Source organism: Mobula birostris, chromosome 21 (assembly GCF_030028105.1).
Source record: "Mobula birostris isolate sMobBir1 chromosome 21, sMobBir1.hap1, whole genome shotgun sequence".
In the NCBI taxonomy this organism is placed as follows: domain Eukaryota; kingdom Metazoa; phylum Chordata; class Chondrichthyes; order Myliobatiformes; family Myliobatidae; genus Mobula; species Mobula birostris.
Window position 1 is genome coordinate 39,398,727 of NC_092390.1, and position 15,930 is coordinate 39,414,656.

The 15,930-nt window shown below is 39.3% G+C and overlaps 1 protein-coding gene across 1 annotated transcript in view; it reads left to right on the plus strand.

The window, feature by feature from the left end:
• The window catches only part of LOC140185861 (coiled-coil and C2 domain-containing protein 2A-like), a 124,197-nt gene that overhangs the window by 64,706 nt on the left and 43,561 nt on the right, over positions 1 to 15,930 (plus strand). The window contains exons 13-16 of the mRNA XM_072239658.1: positions 2,389 to 2,515; positions 5,018 to 5,221; positions 12,365 to 12,457; positions 14,608 to 14,702. Coding sequence (XP_072095759.1) covers positions 2,389 to 2,515; positions 5,018 to 5,221; positions 12,365 to 12,457; positions 14,608 to 14,702 — 519 coding nt within the window. The remainder of the gene's footprint in view (positions 1 to 2,388; positions 2,516 to 5,017; positions 5,222 to 12,364; positions 12,458 to 14,607; positions 14,703 to 15,930) is intronic.

A 15,930-nucleotide genomic window follows, 5' to 3' on the forward strand; every position in this document is an offset into this window, starting at 1 on the left:
GAACAAAAGGAATATCTGTGATAGACCAGAGACTAATTGAATAATCATATGACACAAGTGGAATGGTGCTATTCTATCTGGAGGAAATATAAAGAAGGAGGAATTGAATGGTAACAGAAAAGACAGAATGAGAAAATAAACATTTCTGGAGCTGTAAGGTTCAGACCAAAGCAATTCTGAATTTGTGAAGTAAAAGAGAATCCTGTGAAAACTTGCACATCAGGAGCATTTGTAAAGAGAAAAAAAGAACTGGACAACAATTTAGTCACTTAATCTGCATTGGAACTGATCAGTTTTGGTACAATTTGGAACATTTGGTGATCTTTAAATTTATTGAGCCCTGAGGGATATAGTTTTCACAGTTGGAAAATATGACACAGTTCTTCAAACTTATGTATATTGGGTTGAAAGAGAGTCATGTTGAGAGGAACACTGAATTAATTTTTTTTTAGGTCCTGTCTTGTGCTTTGAGAAAGAGGACAGACACCTGGTGTGGAAGTCAGTGCAGTATTAAATATACTTGATAGACTGCTTGTCTGTATTTATAAGCAATATCTAAGAGAGTTATAACTTAACAATACAGAAACTATTGTATGATGTATCAGCAACTGAATTTATCCTGATTGGTTGCATCACCACGTGGTATGGAAACACAGGAAAAACCCTCTCCTCCATTGAGCATGTCAACAGGGTGTGTTAGTATCTATCATCAAAGACTGCCAACGTCCAAGTGATGCACTCTTCTTGCTACTGCTATCGGGAAGGAGGTACAGGAACATAAGGTGCCACACCACTAGGTTTGGGAACAATTATTACTCCTCAACCAGGAGACTCCTGATCCAACATGGATAACTCCACTTACCTCAACACTAAACTGATTCCAAAATCTACAGAGTCACTTTCAAAGACTCTACGACTCATGTTCTTAGTATTATTTATTATTTGTTGTATTTGCAGTTTGTGTTCTTTTGCACACAATGGCTGTCTGTCAGTGTAGTATAGTTTTTCATTGATTCTGTTGTATTTCTGTGACTGTAAATGCCAGTAAGAAAATGAATCTCAGGGTAGTATATGGTGATATATACATACTGTGATAATAACAAACATGTGAACATCTGCAGATTTTAGAAATCCAAAGTAACACACACACAATGCCGGAGGAACTCAGCAGACCAGATGAAGTGTCTTGGCCCGAAACGTTGACTGATTACTCTTTAACATAGATGCTGCCTGGCAGCTGACTTCATCCAGCATTTTGTGCCTGTTACTGTGAGAGTAAATTTACCTCAAACTTTGAATTGCAGTTGTTTTCATCCATAGCCTAGCCAGTCACTGTGAAAGTGATTCCAGCTTCATTTTTTTTTATGGAATCTTGTAATTTTTTTACAAGTTGTTTCTCATGGTATTACTCACAATAGTCAACAAACGCCATGTCAGTCCATTATTCAGATGCTAAGTGTCCTCTTCAGGGGTAAGGAAATGTAAGGAAATCTAGGGATAAGGAAAAATCCTCGAGCTTGCTCGTAAAGATACAATAATCAGAACAGATAAATGGAGTGAAAAACTGGATGAGCAAAAGCAATGCCTTATAGGAAGTTGAGTGGGAGGAGATTCTGTAGAGGAAATATTTGACCAGATTGGATCACCCAGAGTTCAGTGACAAAACACAGCCTGATTTTATTTGATTTAAGTCACTGTCTAAGGGAATGTAGGTGATTTGTTTTGTTATAGCAGATTTACTTCAGTAAAATGCATTTTAAGGATCTTGTAAGTTTTTTAAAATACTTTTGATGAATTTAATTACTTAAATATATTCCAGCCATTTTTAAATGTCTCATTAATCTGTGCGCATGCGCTGGTCATGCATGCAGCCAGTTACAGTTGCTCCGTGGTTTCTTACTTTTAAACTTAGCTATTTGTTGTTTTTTTTTCTCTCACGGTAACACATTGAAGCTGCACCCTCCCTAACATGCCGGTGGAGAGAGTTTTACTTGTTTTTTTAGTGCTGGAATTAGTTTTTCTTTAACCAATTTCCCCCGGGATCAATAAAGTATGACTATGACTATGACTATGACTATGACTCTTATTGAGTTATTGAGGCAATGTATACAATTTACAAACAGGGTTGGCATATGTGGAACCTGAATTACTTTCTGAATCTTACACTTTCTACTTGTGTTAGCGAGTGACTATTCAAAATGGGCATTGATTCCAGCTCCAGATCCATAATTTAATTTTGCTAGAAACAATATACAAAGGAAACTTTCATGCTGAAAAAACTGAAATATTTTAAAACAAATATCCAAGGTATTCTGTAGGTTTATCAGACTTGTGTGTATGCAATGAAACAAATATAACAAATTAGCCCTCTTTTGCATTTAATTTCAGCATGGATGCCATTGCTTCAATAGGGATGTCTCGGATAAATGATTTGCAGAAACTTGCCAAATGGGCAAAAAAAGCCAGAATTGATCCTAATGATCCCCAGAATTTAGAGTTGATGCATGTAATTAAGGTTAGTATAAAATCGGTTGTGTTAGTTGACAAAGTAGAATACCTTCAAAACATGTTATACATCATAGTCCAGAAATTCTAGACACCTTAAAGGGTGTAGAGACTTGCATGAATGCAGAGGAACTGAGGCTACTTTGGCTGATGTCCAACTGATTTGAAGTCACTTACTGTAGAGGCCTATGTCCTAGATTGTCGGCCACTTCACATACTCGTGTTTGAAAATGTGCCTCCTTGGGAGGTCAATCCAATCCTGTTTGAGCTAGTGGTCTGTGACACTTGTTGAAATAGGGAATGATGGGATTGGTCCAATCAGCTCTCTGGTCAATGCCGATCGCCAGTTTGTTAATAGTTCAGGATATTTCATATTGTGCTTATGCTAAATGCTGAATAGTGCCAGAGACCCTTGTTTGGTCCTGACCTTGGGTGCTACCTGTGTGGAATTCATATATTCTTCCTGGGACCATGGTGATTTCCTCAGGATGCTCAGATTTTCCCCACATCCCCAGGACATGTGGATCAGTGGGTTGCTTGATAGCTGTAGATTACTCCTGGTATGTGTGGTATCTAAGAGGAGCAGAGGAGACTGTTGGGGGAAGGAAAATTTGATTTGAAGGGCCTTTTCCCATTCTGTATCTCCCTATGACATTGCAAATGTGTTGAGCATATGAATGAATGTTAGGAATTACACTAACCATAGACATCAGAGGTATAGGGTGGCTACCAATTGTTAACTGGTTTAAGCAAACCTTGGATTGGGATTATCTTTGGTAAGGCCAAAATCACATGCACCTTGGAATGAGAAGGGTTATATGGTGGAGGGAGTTCAAAATTAGAGCAGAACGGAGGGAAATTGTGAACTTCTGAGACCACAAATCATTGGATTGGGGATATTCGGCAAAACTGGTGGGTTGTGGGGATGCATTTGGTGTGGGAGGTAGAGTTAGTTAGGTTTCACACTTCTCTGCAGGTATCATAATTCTGCACGCTGGGATTAAGACTACATTATGCCCATAGCCCTATAACAGGCACCCCCAGGCGATGTTATCCAAGATCTCCTGTTCCAAAAGTTGCAAGCAACCATAGCACTGAAAGTGTTTTGCGGTAGTAAAAGTGACTTTGCCTGGAAGTGCTGACTGAATTTTATGACACTGTGGTACAGTTCGTAAAGCTGCCATCTCATAGCTTCAGCAACCCATATTTAATCCTGACCTCCGGTGCTGTCTGTATTGAGTTTGCATAGAGTCATACAGCATGGAAAGAGGTCCTTTGATTCACTAAGTCCATGCCAACCATCAGAGACTCAATTCCATTAATCCTCCATTAATTTCATTTAAATTTGGCCCACATTCTTATCAGAAGCACATGTGACCCTGTGTGATTCCTCCAGATACTCTGGATTCCTTCAAAATCCCAAAGACGTGAGCATTGATAGGTTTATTGGCCAGTGTAAGTGACCCCAGGTGTGTGAGTGAGTACTGAAATCTGGGAAAGTTATAGATAGATTATGAGAACACTCAATCCTCTTTTATTGTCATTTAGAAATGCATACATGCATTAAGAAATGATACAATGTTTCTCCGGAGTGATATCACAGAAAACAGGACAAACCAAAGACTAACACTAACAGAACCACATAATTATAACATATAGTTACAGCAGTGCAAAGCAATACCATAATTTGATGAAGAACAAATCATGGGCACGGTAAAAAAAAAAGTCTCAAAGTCCCCGAGTCGATCGACTCCTGAGTCCCCGATAGCAGGCGGCAAAAGGGAGAAACTCCCTGCCATAAACCTCCAGGCACCGTGAACTTGTCGATGCCTTGGAAGCAGCCGACCACAGCCGACACTGAGTCCAGCCATCCAAAAACTTCGAGCTTCTGACCAGCCCTCCGATGCAGCCTCCCGAGCGCCATCCTTTGCTGAGCGCCTTCGACCTCGCCCCGGCCGCCGAAGCACGCAAAACCGAGAATTTCAGGGCCTTCTGCCCTGGAGATTCCGGTTACCCCACAGTAGCAGCAGCAGCGAAGCAGGCATTTCAGAAGTTTCCAGATGTTCCTCCATACTCTCACATCCATCTCTCCATCAAATCAGAATTGTGCACAGTCCCCTACTTGACAGATAACAGACATCACCACCGAAGTGGCCACGCATGCTGCCGTCGTGCCACCATCTTCTCCTTGATGAGAGTATGGAAGGAAGAAAAATTAGGACTAGTGTAGGATTAATGTAAATGAATACATAATTGTTGGCACAAATGGTGGGCTCAAGGACATGTAGTAAAATTGGTATGAGTTGACTGGAAGTGGTAGGAAGAATAACTTATGTATGCTAAATTAATTTCAGTTAGCATTGTGTGATTGAATTTATGGGAAATTATTTTAATTGTTAAACAAAATAATATGTAAACTTTTCAATGGGTCAGAGCTGTCAGGTATCATTGTTATTCTGTAAAACAAAAATAGATTCTAAGGTATTATTTAAACTTATGCCCTTTCTGACAGTATGTGACCGAGGAAGGTGACAGGGTCCCCAAGTACTTTAGATTACACCAAATGGAAGATGAATTTAACTTTGTAACAGATGAAAAACTGGAGATGTCTAGACGTTTTCGTCTGCTGATGCATAGAAATTCTGGAGTTCCTCAATATTGTTGCTATAAGCTAGTGCCACCATATGAGAGAGAGGTGCCAGTGCATATTTTTGAGGTTAGTATCTGCATTGCCTTATAAAACTGATATATGTGTAAAAATACTAATGCAGTAATCTAGTGGTCCAAAATGTGAAGGAATAGGAGAGTTGGAAACATTAATTATATTTTAGAGAATATACCGGAAAATTTGATCACCAAGTTTCAAATTTTGTCAAATTCTATCAGTGAATGGTACAGGGTCAAATATACAGTACAAAACTAGAAGCAACAATAGTGCAAAGAGATTTGGGTCTGTGTAAATAGAACATTAAGATGTCATGAACATATTCTGAAATAATAAAAAATGTTAGTGGAATGTTGATCTTTATACGTAGAGGACCTGAAATACAAGGAGAAAAATGTTATGTTACAGCCATATGAGAACCTGGTTAGACTCTGCCTTGAGAACTGTCATTAGTTTGGGGCACAACAACTTACTAAGGATATATAGACTACTGAGGAGCACAGATATCCATGATCATTGTCCAAGGGTTAAATTCTAAAAAGTGTTCATGCAAATGAGGGTTACATTGCCTACAACAAAGAAAATTAATGTGATAATCAAAATTTTCAAGCTACTAAGGGGAACTGATAGCATTTATCTCGAAATTCATGCTGCTCTGTGGCATTAAATATAATACATGATAGTGACTGCAACTTCTATTCTCCTTTCAAAACATAGTTCTACAATATTTACGCATAGAGACATAGCCATAGAACTATAAACTAAAGAAACAGACCTTTCAGCCCATCATACCAATGTTAATTATCAAACATCCATTAAAACTATTCCTACATTAATCCCATTATATTTTTCCTCTTAGCTTCTCCCACATTCCACCATTTACCTAAATACTAAGGGTAATCTGCAAGTACAATTTACCCACCAATTTGATGCCTTTGGACTAAAAATTAGTATTAGGTCTTTTGAAAGTGAATGAAAGAGTGGGTGGTAGTAATTTATAACTTTGCAAATGGCAGCTGATACTGGATCAGTGTTTAATTTTAAATTTCATGTTACCAGATATTGTTAACCAAATGTAGTAAACATATGAAAAAAAAGAGTTCAAATTGAATTAGAACAAAGATCACCCATGTGATAGAAAAAGTCTGCAAGGGTGAATAGTTTGCTTCTGTTCATATCTTTTTATATTGAAGGATATGGTGATGCTGGTGCCTGCTTCTCTAAAGGTTTGCAAGTTTATCAAGTAATTAGAAGATCAATTTTTAATGAGGAATGATTGACTTTCCTCTGTTGGAGTATAGAGGGCTCATGATAATAATCTTCTTTGATTACCAGTCAGTGCTCAAGGAGAAGAGAACTGATAAACTGCAAATGTGACATCAGGCCATTGTAGTAGGCTGGGTTGGTTGGACCCTATTATTCAAGTATCCAGGAGTTGTGGCAATAAGTGTACAAGCACAACAAAGTAACTTAGCATAGTTTATTATCACAAAATAGATAGTACAAATAAATCACATAAAATATCTCATAGCAAGTCACAAAGATTTCTGGTCTCACACTTCCTGTTCACCACATGGTTGTTGTTGGGGGAACTCAGATTCCACTCGTGAGACCATCCCTTGGTCCCGGGCATCAATCGTTATTCCAGTCTGGGTAAAGTTCCACTGGAGTCTGAAAAGTTCCTCCAAATATTGTATACAAGCTTTATAAGTGCAGAATCATCAAGAGGCAGACAAATCCTTTGTGCTTGTGCCAGTAGAAGAAAAAAACATATCTTGTCTATTAACACAGTCTTCAGAACACCCTCATACATCAACTGGACATTTTAATGATTACTCCTTGTTATTTCATTTATTAACCTCACAATATCCATGACACACAAAATTCCTAGGGCTTACACAGTATATTAATGATTACATATAAACCATAGAAACTACAGCACAGAAACAGGCCTTTTGGCCCTTCTTGGCTGTGCCGAACCATTTTCTGCCTAGTCCCACTGACCTGCACACGGACCATATCCCTCCATACACTTCCCATCCATGTATCTGTCCAATTTATTCTTAAATGTTAAAAAAGAACCCGCATTTACCACCTCATCTGGCAGCTCATTCCATACTCCCACCACTCTCTGTATGAAGAAGCCTCCCCCAATGTTCCCTTTAAACTTTTCCCCCCTCACCTTTAACCCATGTTCTCTGTTTTTTTTCTCCCCTTGCCTCAGTGGAAAAAGCCTGCTTGCATTCACTCTATCTGTACCCATCATAATTTTATATACCTCTATCAAATCTCCCCTTATTCTTCTACGCTCCAGGGAATAAAGTCCTAACCTATTCAACCTTTCTCTGTAACTGAGTTTCTCAAGTCCTGGCAACATCCTTGTAAACCTTCTCTGCACTCTTTCAACCTTATTTATATCCTTCCTGTAATTTGGTGACCAAAACTGAACACAATACTCCAGATTTGGCCTCACCAATGCCTTATACAACCTCATCATAACATTCCAGCTCTTATACTCAATACTTTGATTAATAAAGGCCAACGTACCAAAAGCTCTCTTTACGACCCTATCTACTTGTGATGCCACTTTTAGGGAATTTTGTATCTGTATTCCCAGATCCCTCTGTTCTACTGCACTCCTCAGTGCCTTACCATTAACCCTGTATGTTCTACCTTGGTTTGTCCTTCCAACGTGCAATACCTCACACTTGTCTGTATTAAACTCCATCTGCCATTTTTCAGCCCATTTTTCCAGCTGGTCCAAGTCCCTCTGCAGGCTCTGAAAACCTTCCTCACTGTCTACTACACCTCCAATCTTTGTATCATCAGCAAATTTGCTGATCCAATTTACCACATTATCATCCAGATGATTGATATAGATGATAAATAACAATGGACCCAGCACTGATCCCTGTGGCACACCACTAGTCACAGGCCTCCACTCGGAGAAGCAATTCTCTACCACCACTCTTTGGCTTCTTCCATTGAGCCAATGTCTAATCCAATTTACCACCTCTCCATGTATACCTAGCGACTGAATTTTCCTAACTAACCTCCCATGCGGGACCTTGTCAAAGGCCTTACTGAAGTCCATGTAGACAATATCCACTGCCTTCCCTTCATCCACTTTCCTGGTAACCTCCTCGAAAAACTCCAATAGATTGGTCAAGCATGACCTACCACGCACAAAGCCATGTTGACTCTCCCTAATAAGTCCCTGTCTATCCAAATGCTTGTAGATTCTGTCTCTTAGTACTCCCTCCAATAACTTACCCACTACCGACGTTAAACTCACCGGCCTATAATTTCCCGGGTTACTTTTCGATCCTTTTTTAAACAACGGAACAACATCAGCCACTCTCCAATCCTCCGGCACCTCACCCGTAGACAGCGACATTTTAAATATTTCTGCCGGGGCCCCTGCAATTTCAACACTAGTCTCCTTCAAGGTCCAAGGGAACACTCTGTCAAGTCCCAGGGATTTATCCACTTTAATTTTCCTCAAGACAGCAAGCACCTCCTCCTTTTCAATCTGTACAGTTTCCATGATCTCACTGCTTGATTCCCTCAATTCCATAGACTTCATGCCAGTTTCCTTAGTAAATACAGACGCAAAAAACCTATTTAAGATCTCCCCCATTTCCTTTGGTTCCGCACATAGCCGAGCACTCTGATCTTCAAGAGGACCAATTTTATCCCTTACAATCCTTTTGCTCTTAATATACCTGTAAAAGCTCTTTGGATTATCCTTCACTTTGACTGCCAAGGCAACCTCATGTCTTCTTTTAGCCCTCCTGATTACTTTCTTAAGTATTTTCTTGCACTTCTTATACTCCTCAAGCACCTGATTTACTCCCTGTTTCCTATACATTTCATACAACTCCCTCTTCTTCTTTATCAGAGTTGCAATATCCCTTGAGAACCAAGGTTCCTTATTCCTATTCAATTTGCCTTTAATCCTGACAGGAACATACAAACTCTGCAATCTCAATATTTCCCCTTTGAAAGCTTCCCACCTACCAATCACATCTTTGCCAGAGAACAACCTGTCCCAATCCATGCTTTTTAGATCCTTTCTCATTTCTTCAAATTTGGCCTTCTTCCAGATCAGAACCTCAACCCTAGGACCAGATCTATCCTTGTCCATGATCAAATTGAAACTAATGGTGTTATGATCACTGGAACCAAAGTGCTCCCCTACACAGACTTCCGTCACTTGTCCTAACTCGTTTCCTAACAGGAGATCCAATATTGCATCCCCTCTAGTTGGTCCCTCTATATATTGATTTAGAAAACTTTCCTGAGCACATTTTACAAACTCTAAACCATCTAGACCCCTAACAGTATGGGAGTCCCAATCAATGTATGGAAAATTAAAATCCCCTACCACCACAACTTTATGTTTCCTGCAGTTGCCTGCTATCTCTCTGTAGATTTGCTCTTCCAAGTCTCATTGACTATTGGGTGGTCTATAATACAATCCCACTAATGTGGCCATACCTTTCCTGTTTCTCAGCTCCACCCATAAGGACTCAGTAGACAAGCCCTCTAATCTGTCCTGCCTGAGCACTGCTGTAATATTTTCCCTAACAAGCAATGCTACTCCCCCACCTTTCATTCCTCTGCCTCGATCACATTTGAAACATCGGAACCCTGGAATATTAAGCTACCAGTCTTGCCCCTCCTGTAGCCAAGTTTCACTAATTGCTATAACATCATAATTCCACGTGTCAACCCATGCCCTCAACTCATCCGCCTTCCCCGCAATACTCCTAGCATTGAAATATATACACCTCAGAAGATTTTTACCACCACTCACAACCTTTCTATCAGCGGATTTGCTTGAACTTTCAACATTTATTTTCACCCCAGCCACACTGTCAGCTCTGGCACTCTGGTTCCCATCCCCCTGCAAATCTAGTTTAAAGCCTCCCCAATAGCACTAACAAACCTCCTTGAAAGGATATTGGTCCCCCTGTAGTTCAAGTGTAACCCGTCTCTCTTGTACAGGTCCCACCTGCCCCAGAAGAGGTCCCAATGATCCTGAAATTTGAAACCCTGCCCCCTACACCAGTTCCTCAGCCACTTGTTCATCCTCCAGAGCATCCTATTCCTACCCTCACTGGCACCTAGCACAGGTAGCAATCCTGAGATTACCACTCTTGAGGTCCTGCTTTTCAACTTCCTACCAAGCTCCCTATACTCACTCTCAAGGACCTTCTCACTCTTCCTTGCTATGTCATTGGTACCGATGTGCACCACGACATCTGGCTGGTCACCCTCCCACTTCAGAATGTCACGCAAGCGATCAGAGACATCCTTGACCCTGGCACCCGGGAGGCAACAAACCATCCTGGATTCTCTGTCACAACCACAGAACCTCCTATCTGCACTTCTAACTATCGAGTCCCCTATCACTACTGCTCTCCTCTTTTTCCACCCTCCCTTCTGGACTGCAGAGCCAGACCCAGTGCCAGAGATCCGGCTACTGCAGCTTGTCCCAGGTAAGTCATCCCCCCCAACAGTATCCAATGCGGTTTACTTGTTGTTGAGGGGAATGGCCACAGGGGAACCCTGCTCTGCCTGCCCTTTCCCCTTCCCTCGCCTGACAGTGACCCAATTTCCTGTCCTCTGCTCCTTTGGCGAAACTACCTCCCTGTAGCTACTATCTATAATCTCCACATAAGTGATAAGTCTGAGTTAAGAAAGAGTCTAGCTATCATCCTACTGACAGATGCTCAGTCATTATTCTACAGACCCCAAATGCTATGAGAAAGAGGTCAGTTGTCATGCCACCTAACAGATATTCAATCATTGCTTTACAAATCCCATATGCTACAGTCATAAAAGGTCAGTCACTGTAAACATTGTCTGTTCATTCCCCTATTACGATGCTGCCTGACATGTTGAATTCTTCTTGCAATTTGTTTTTGCTTCAGTTATTTTAATGTTAGTGGTGGAAAATTTGGAGAAACAATAATCAGGGACAGGATTAGAAGTCATTTGTGGATCAATTAACCAACAAAATTGTGGACTAATTAACCAACAAAATTGTTCAAGGCAAAATATTTCCAATTAACTTGATTGAATTTTTTGAAGAGGCAACATAAGAGGTTGATGAGGGAAATATAGTTGATGTTATTTCCAAAGACATTTGATACAATGCCAAATGATAGTCTGGTCATTAAGATTGACGATATGAAATAAAGCAGCATGAATAGAAAATCAGCTCAACAAGAAATAAGAGAGTAATAGTTTAAGATGTTAGATGGAGAATAGGATACGTGGACTTACCCCCGAGTTGGTACCAGGAATACTACTTATACTTGCATGTACAGGGCATAATTTCTAAATTTGCAGATGGTACAAAAGGATAATGAACTTTGAGAAAGATAGTAACTAATTTCAAGGAAATAAAGGCAGATAGATGGACAGAGCCCATAGGAGAGAGAGAGAGAGAGATGTTTGATGGTGAGAAAAGCAAAGTGTTAACTTTTGGAAGGAAGAATGAGGAGATGATGAGTGGTGTATACATTTGTGCTATAGAAGATAGAGATGGATTTAGATAAAAAGGAACCGTTTCCACTGGCAAAAGGGTCAAGAAGCGGTGCCATAAAATAAATGTGATTGGTAAAAGAATTAAAAATGACATTAGGAACATTTTTTCTATGCAATATGTTGTCCACGTCTGGTCAGCACTGCCACAGATACTAGAGATACCATATTTAGTAGTAAGCTAGCAAGCTTATTTGTATAGCACTTTTCAAACACAAGGCAATTTAAAGTGATTTACATAGAACAAGATATAAAAATCAAACATCATATTTCAGACCATATATAAGAGAATAAAATTACACAAAAATAGATATGATAAGTAGAAGTTACAGTGCAGGAGATTCTAATTAAAAGCTATAGCCAACAGAAAAGTTTTAGGCCTCGATTAACCCTTAAGAGTTTAAAGTTGGGGTGGACTTCAGATCCTCTGGAAGGTTATTCCAGATATGTGGAGTATAGTATTTAAACGTAGTGTACGAAGGGGAGATGGATAAATATAGGAAAGGAAAGAATTTGCAAAGCTGAGGGAAATGCACAGTGGCGCATTTAGAATTTGTTTACAATCATTTTATTTTCCACAAGATTTTGCTATATTATATTTTATCTTTCATAAAGCAATAATTTTTTGTCTGTTTTTAGGAATATGAAATCCAAAAAGATGATGTTTTTATAATTATGGGTGAAGATTCACTAACAGAACAGAGAATGATGGCACTTAAGTATCTTGAGAAGGTAGTTAAGTGTTAAGAAAATTATGAAAATTAGTTCAGCAAAAATATATAATCCTGGCAACTCTGCCAATGTTACTTTATTCTAATCTGTGTTTCCTGCCAGAAGATCTGGCAGCTATCCACTATTCACAAACTGGGTATTTGAAATATTCAGCCTTATCCTGAGGTCCCTTTGAGCTTACCTAGCATGACAACATAAATAAGCAAGTCCAAATCAATAGAGAAACATTCTTTATTTCAAGAATCATGGTTGCTTTCAAACATCTTGTGTTACCATTATTAAATGTTCACACTGATCTAGAGGGTTGAGTATTTCATTTTATTTGGTTATCTAAATTTCATTAGAAACTCATTAGAGAATCAGGATCTTTCAGTATATGGAGTCTCTGTATCACCTTTTTCAAACCTTTTTTGGAGATGGTAGGTACTTATGTGCTCTTACCAAGTGATATTAGAAACAATGGCTGCTGCCTGGCTCTGTTTCTGTACTTCCTGAATGGCTCCTTCAGCTCCTACCCAAATGCTCATCTAAATCAAGCTTTTAGATCTTTTCTTCTGAATTTCCCCTAATTTCACTTTTCATGAAAATACAGGTTATGGGCTTAGAATCAAGAATTTTTGTGTCCATTGTCTTTTTAGATGCTTTAATTCCTGATATGATTATTGCTTTATACCAATTGTTACGTACCCCGTAACTGGGTTGCCAAACTAAGAAAGTTTTATTAAAGAAACAAGCAACACAGTACTCTAATCAAAAGGATAACAAATGCAACAGTTCAGCAATGATAAACACACATGTACACAGAATTAAGATACCAGGATCAATCAAGCTCTATCATCGTCTAGGGGTAAATGACCAGTTTCAAAGTGACGCAGAGTTCAGTTCAATGGAGTTCAGCTCAGTTCACAGTAATCACTGCTGTGGGAGATGGGCAGTGGGGGGAAGGAGAGAGAGAGCAAAAACGAATGAATATTCAAACGGCTTCCACACAGACCTTCGATATTCTTCGCAGTCAGCTTTCGGGCAAGCCCTTTTGTGATGTCTTCTGAGGTCACCGACCGTGACCCCTCCGTTTCCAGATACGATCGTTTCTCTGCGGTGAACCTGGCACCCAGGCAAGGGCGGACACACACTAGGTTCCTGCCGATCGTACCTTTCCACCCTGTGCGTCTATGGCTTGGTCCCGCCACCAGCCCTCCAAAACCTCCCACTGACTTGTGGGAGACACACCGCTTCCAGGGTCTCATTACCTCGGGGTGTCGTGTGTGTCTTGCCTTAGCGAACCTGTCCCTTTTTATCCCCCTGCTGGGGTATCGCCTGTCCATCACTTCAAACAGTTCAGGGTTCAAAGGGGGGGCCGATCTTGACAGCTCTCCTTCCGTCCCTTAATTAACATCTCCAAATGCTGCTCCATTGTTTTCCTTATCTCTCTTTCACCTGAAGACAGGTGGCAGACCAACTGCTGATCCCACTGGTGCCAGCACAGGACAGTTAACATCTTAATCTATGTGTACTCTCGTCACACAATGCATAATCCATATTATATCCCAGAGGATGTTGCAGTAGTTTGTTAAGATCGCCAATTTTTATATTGTTGTGAAGACATTTTAGAATTGGCCTGCAAAAAGAACTTGCAACTGAAAAGTTCATACAAGATTAGTGACTCCATTGTATCCCAGGCAATGAAACTACAAATAAAAGACGTTCTCCTACCATTTAGCCAGCTTTTCCTTGAGATCTTTATCTGAAGGGGACATGACATACATCCATGGGGATGTGAATGACTGGAAAATATAGCCAGTCAGAATGTTATGGTAAATTAAAATTTAAGAAATAACTATAGATACTGGAAACCTAAAATAAAGAGATTAGATGTACATGTGACACTTTATTTTCAAGAAAATGTAACTCCTAGTATGAGTGTACTGTGGCAATGATTTAGTGTTAATATGTTATATATATTATTCAGTTTACTAGATTGATATCATTTAAATCTCTAAGTGAATAATTTCAGCAAAACCTCTTACAACTAGATGTGCACACTATACTGTTGTATATCACCGGAGAAACTGAATTTGCTTTTTACACCAACAAAAATATTTCAATCAAAACAGTTTTTGTACATGATTCTTTAACATGTTGTCTGGAAGGTGAAAGCTTCTGTGATGAAAAGACTATTGAAGGTCAAGCATCAGTTTACACTGCCAGATGTTGTTGTTGAATGTGAAGGTATTAGTACCATAAGGTGAGCTAATTAATATACTTGTTTAGCCACGGAATATCAGCTGAAATAATTTTAGCTTAATTTACTTTCTCCTTTAAAAAGTTTACTAAAAATAAGACACACATAGTATATAAGAAACACTAGCAATATTATTACATTATCTGTTATATGAAATTAAAAATACTGCACACTGCCATTCTCTAAACTGGTCTCTGTATTCTGTTCTTTTGCAGCTTTAATGGTTAACTGTAACCTATGGCATACATGTACACACATACTCTTTTTTGGCCTTCATGAGTGGTCATTTCTGTTTTTAGTTCCCTTGTAAGCAATTCTTTAAACTGAACTATTACACTGGACAACAAAGATTTTACTTCCTGAATACTTTTGGGTGTATTATTGATTTTGGGCTGCTGAAGATAAAAATCACCATGAAATTTCCTTATCACACACAATTTTAAAAAATGCCTATATTTACTATTTAAATTCATAATTCAAGTCAGACTAACTGATGCCAAATATAAGGGAGGCTTTTTTGTGGTCCACAAATCAAACAGGATATCAATGACAGGCAATTCGAAAAACTTCTAGTGATACTGGAGAAAATTCTATGGAAGACGTTCAAGGATGTTGTTGAACATTTTCTTGGCAACTACAGAGCACCAAACTGTGTGCAGGTGGTTGACAACATGCTTCAAGCATGCAAAACCATGAAGTGCAACATGTTACTGAAGATTCATTTTCTGCATTCTCATTTAGACCTCTTCCCTGCAAAGCTTGTTACTGCCAGTGTTGAGCATGGTGAAAGGTTTCACCAGGACATTGCGGTCATGGAGAAACAGTATCAGAGCAACTGGAATCCATCAGTGTTGGCTGATTATTGTTGGACATTTAAGCAAGAAACTTCAGACACTGAGTACAAACAGAAATCATCAACAAAGCATTTTAGCTTAGTTGAAATATTGCAAAGCATCAGCCATTATACAATTAAATTCAAGAAAAGTTAATTTCTTGTTTCTCCAAATTCCTACATGATACAAGTAGTCTGAAATTATATTTGTTTTCAGCCTCAGGTTGTCTAACATAAACCAAAAAGAAAAATTCTGAGGAAGCAACACTTCAAAACAATTTGTTGTCCAGTGTTATCTGTCCTCAAACTTTATCTGATCCTTAAGTGACAGAACTCACCTTTGCTATTACTCAGAATGTGGAACACTTTTGTCCATAACTGAGAATTGCTCCCAAAAAT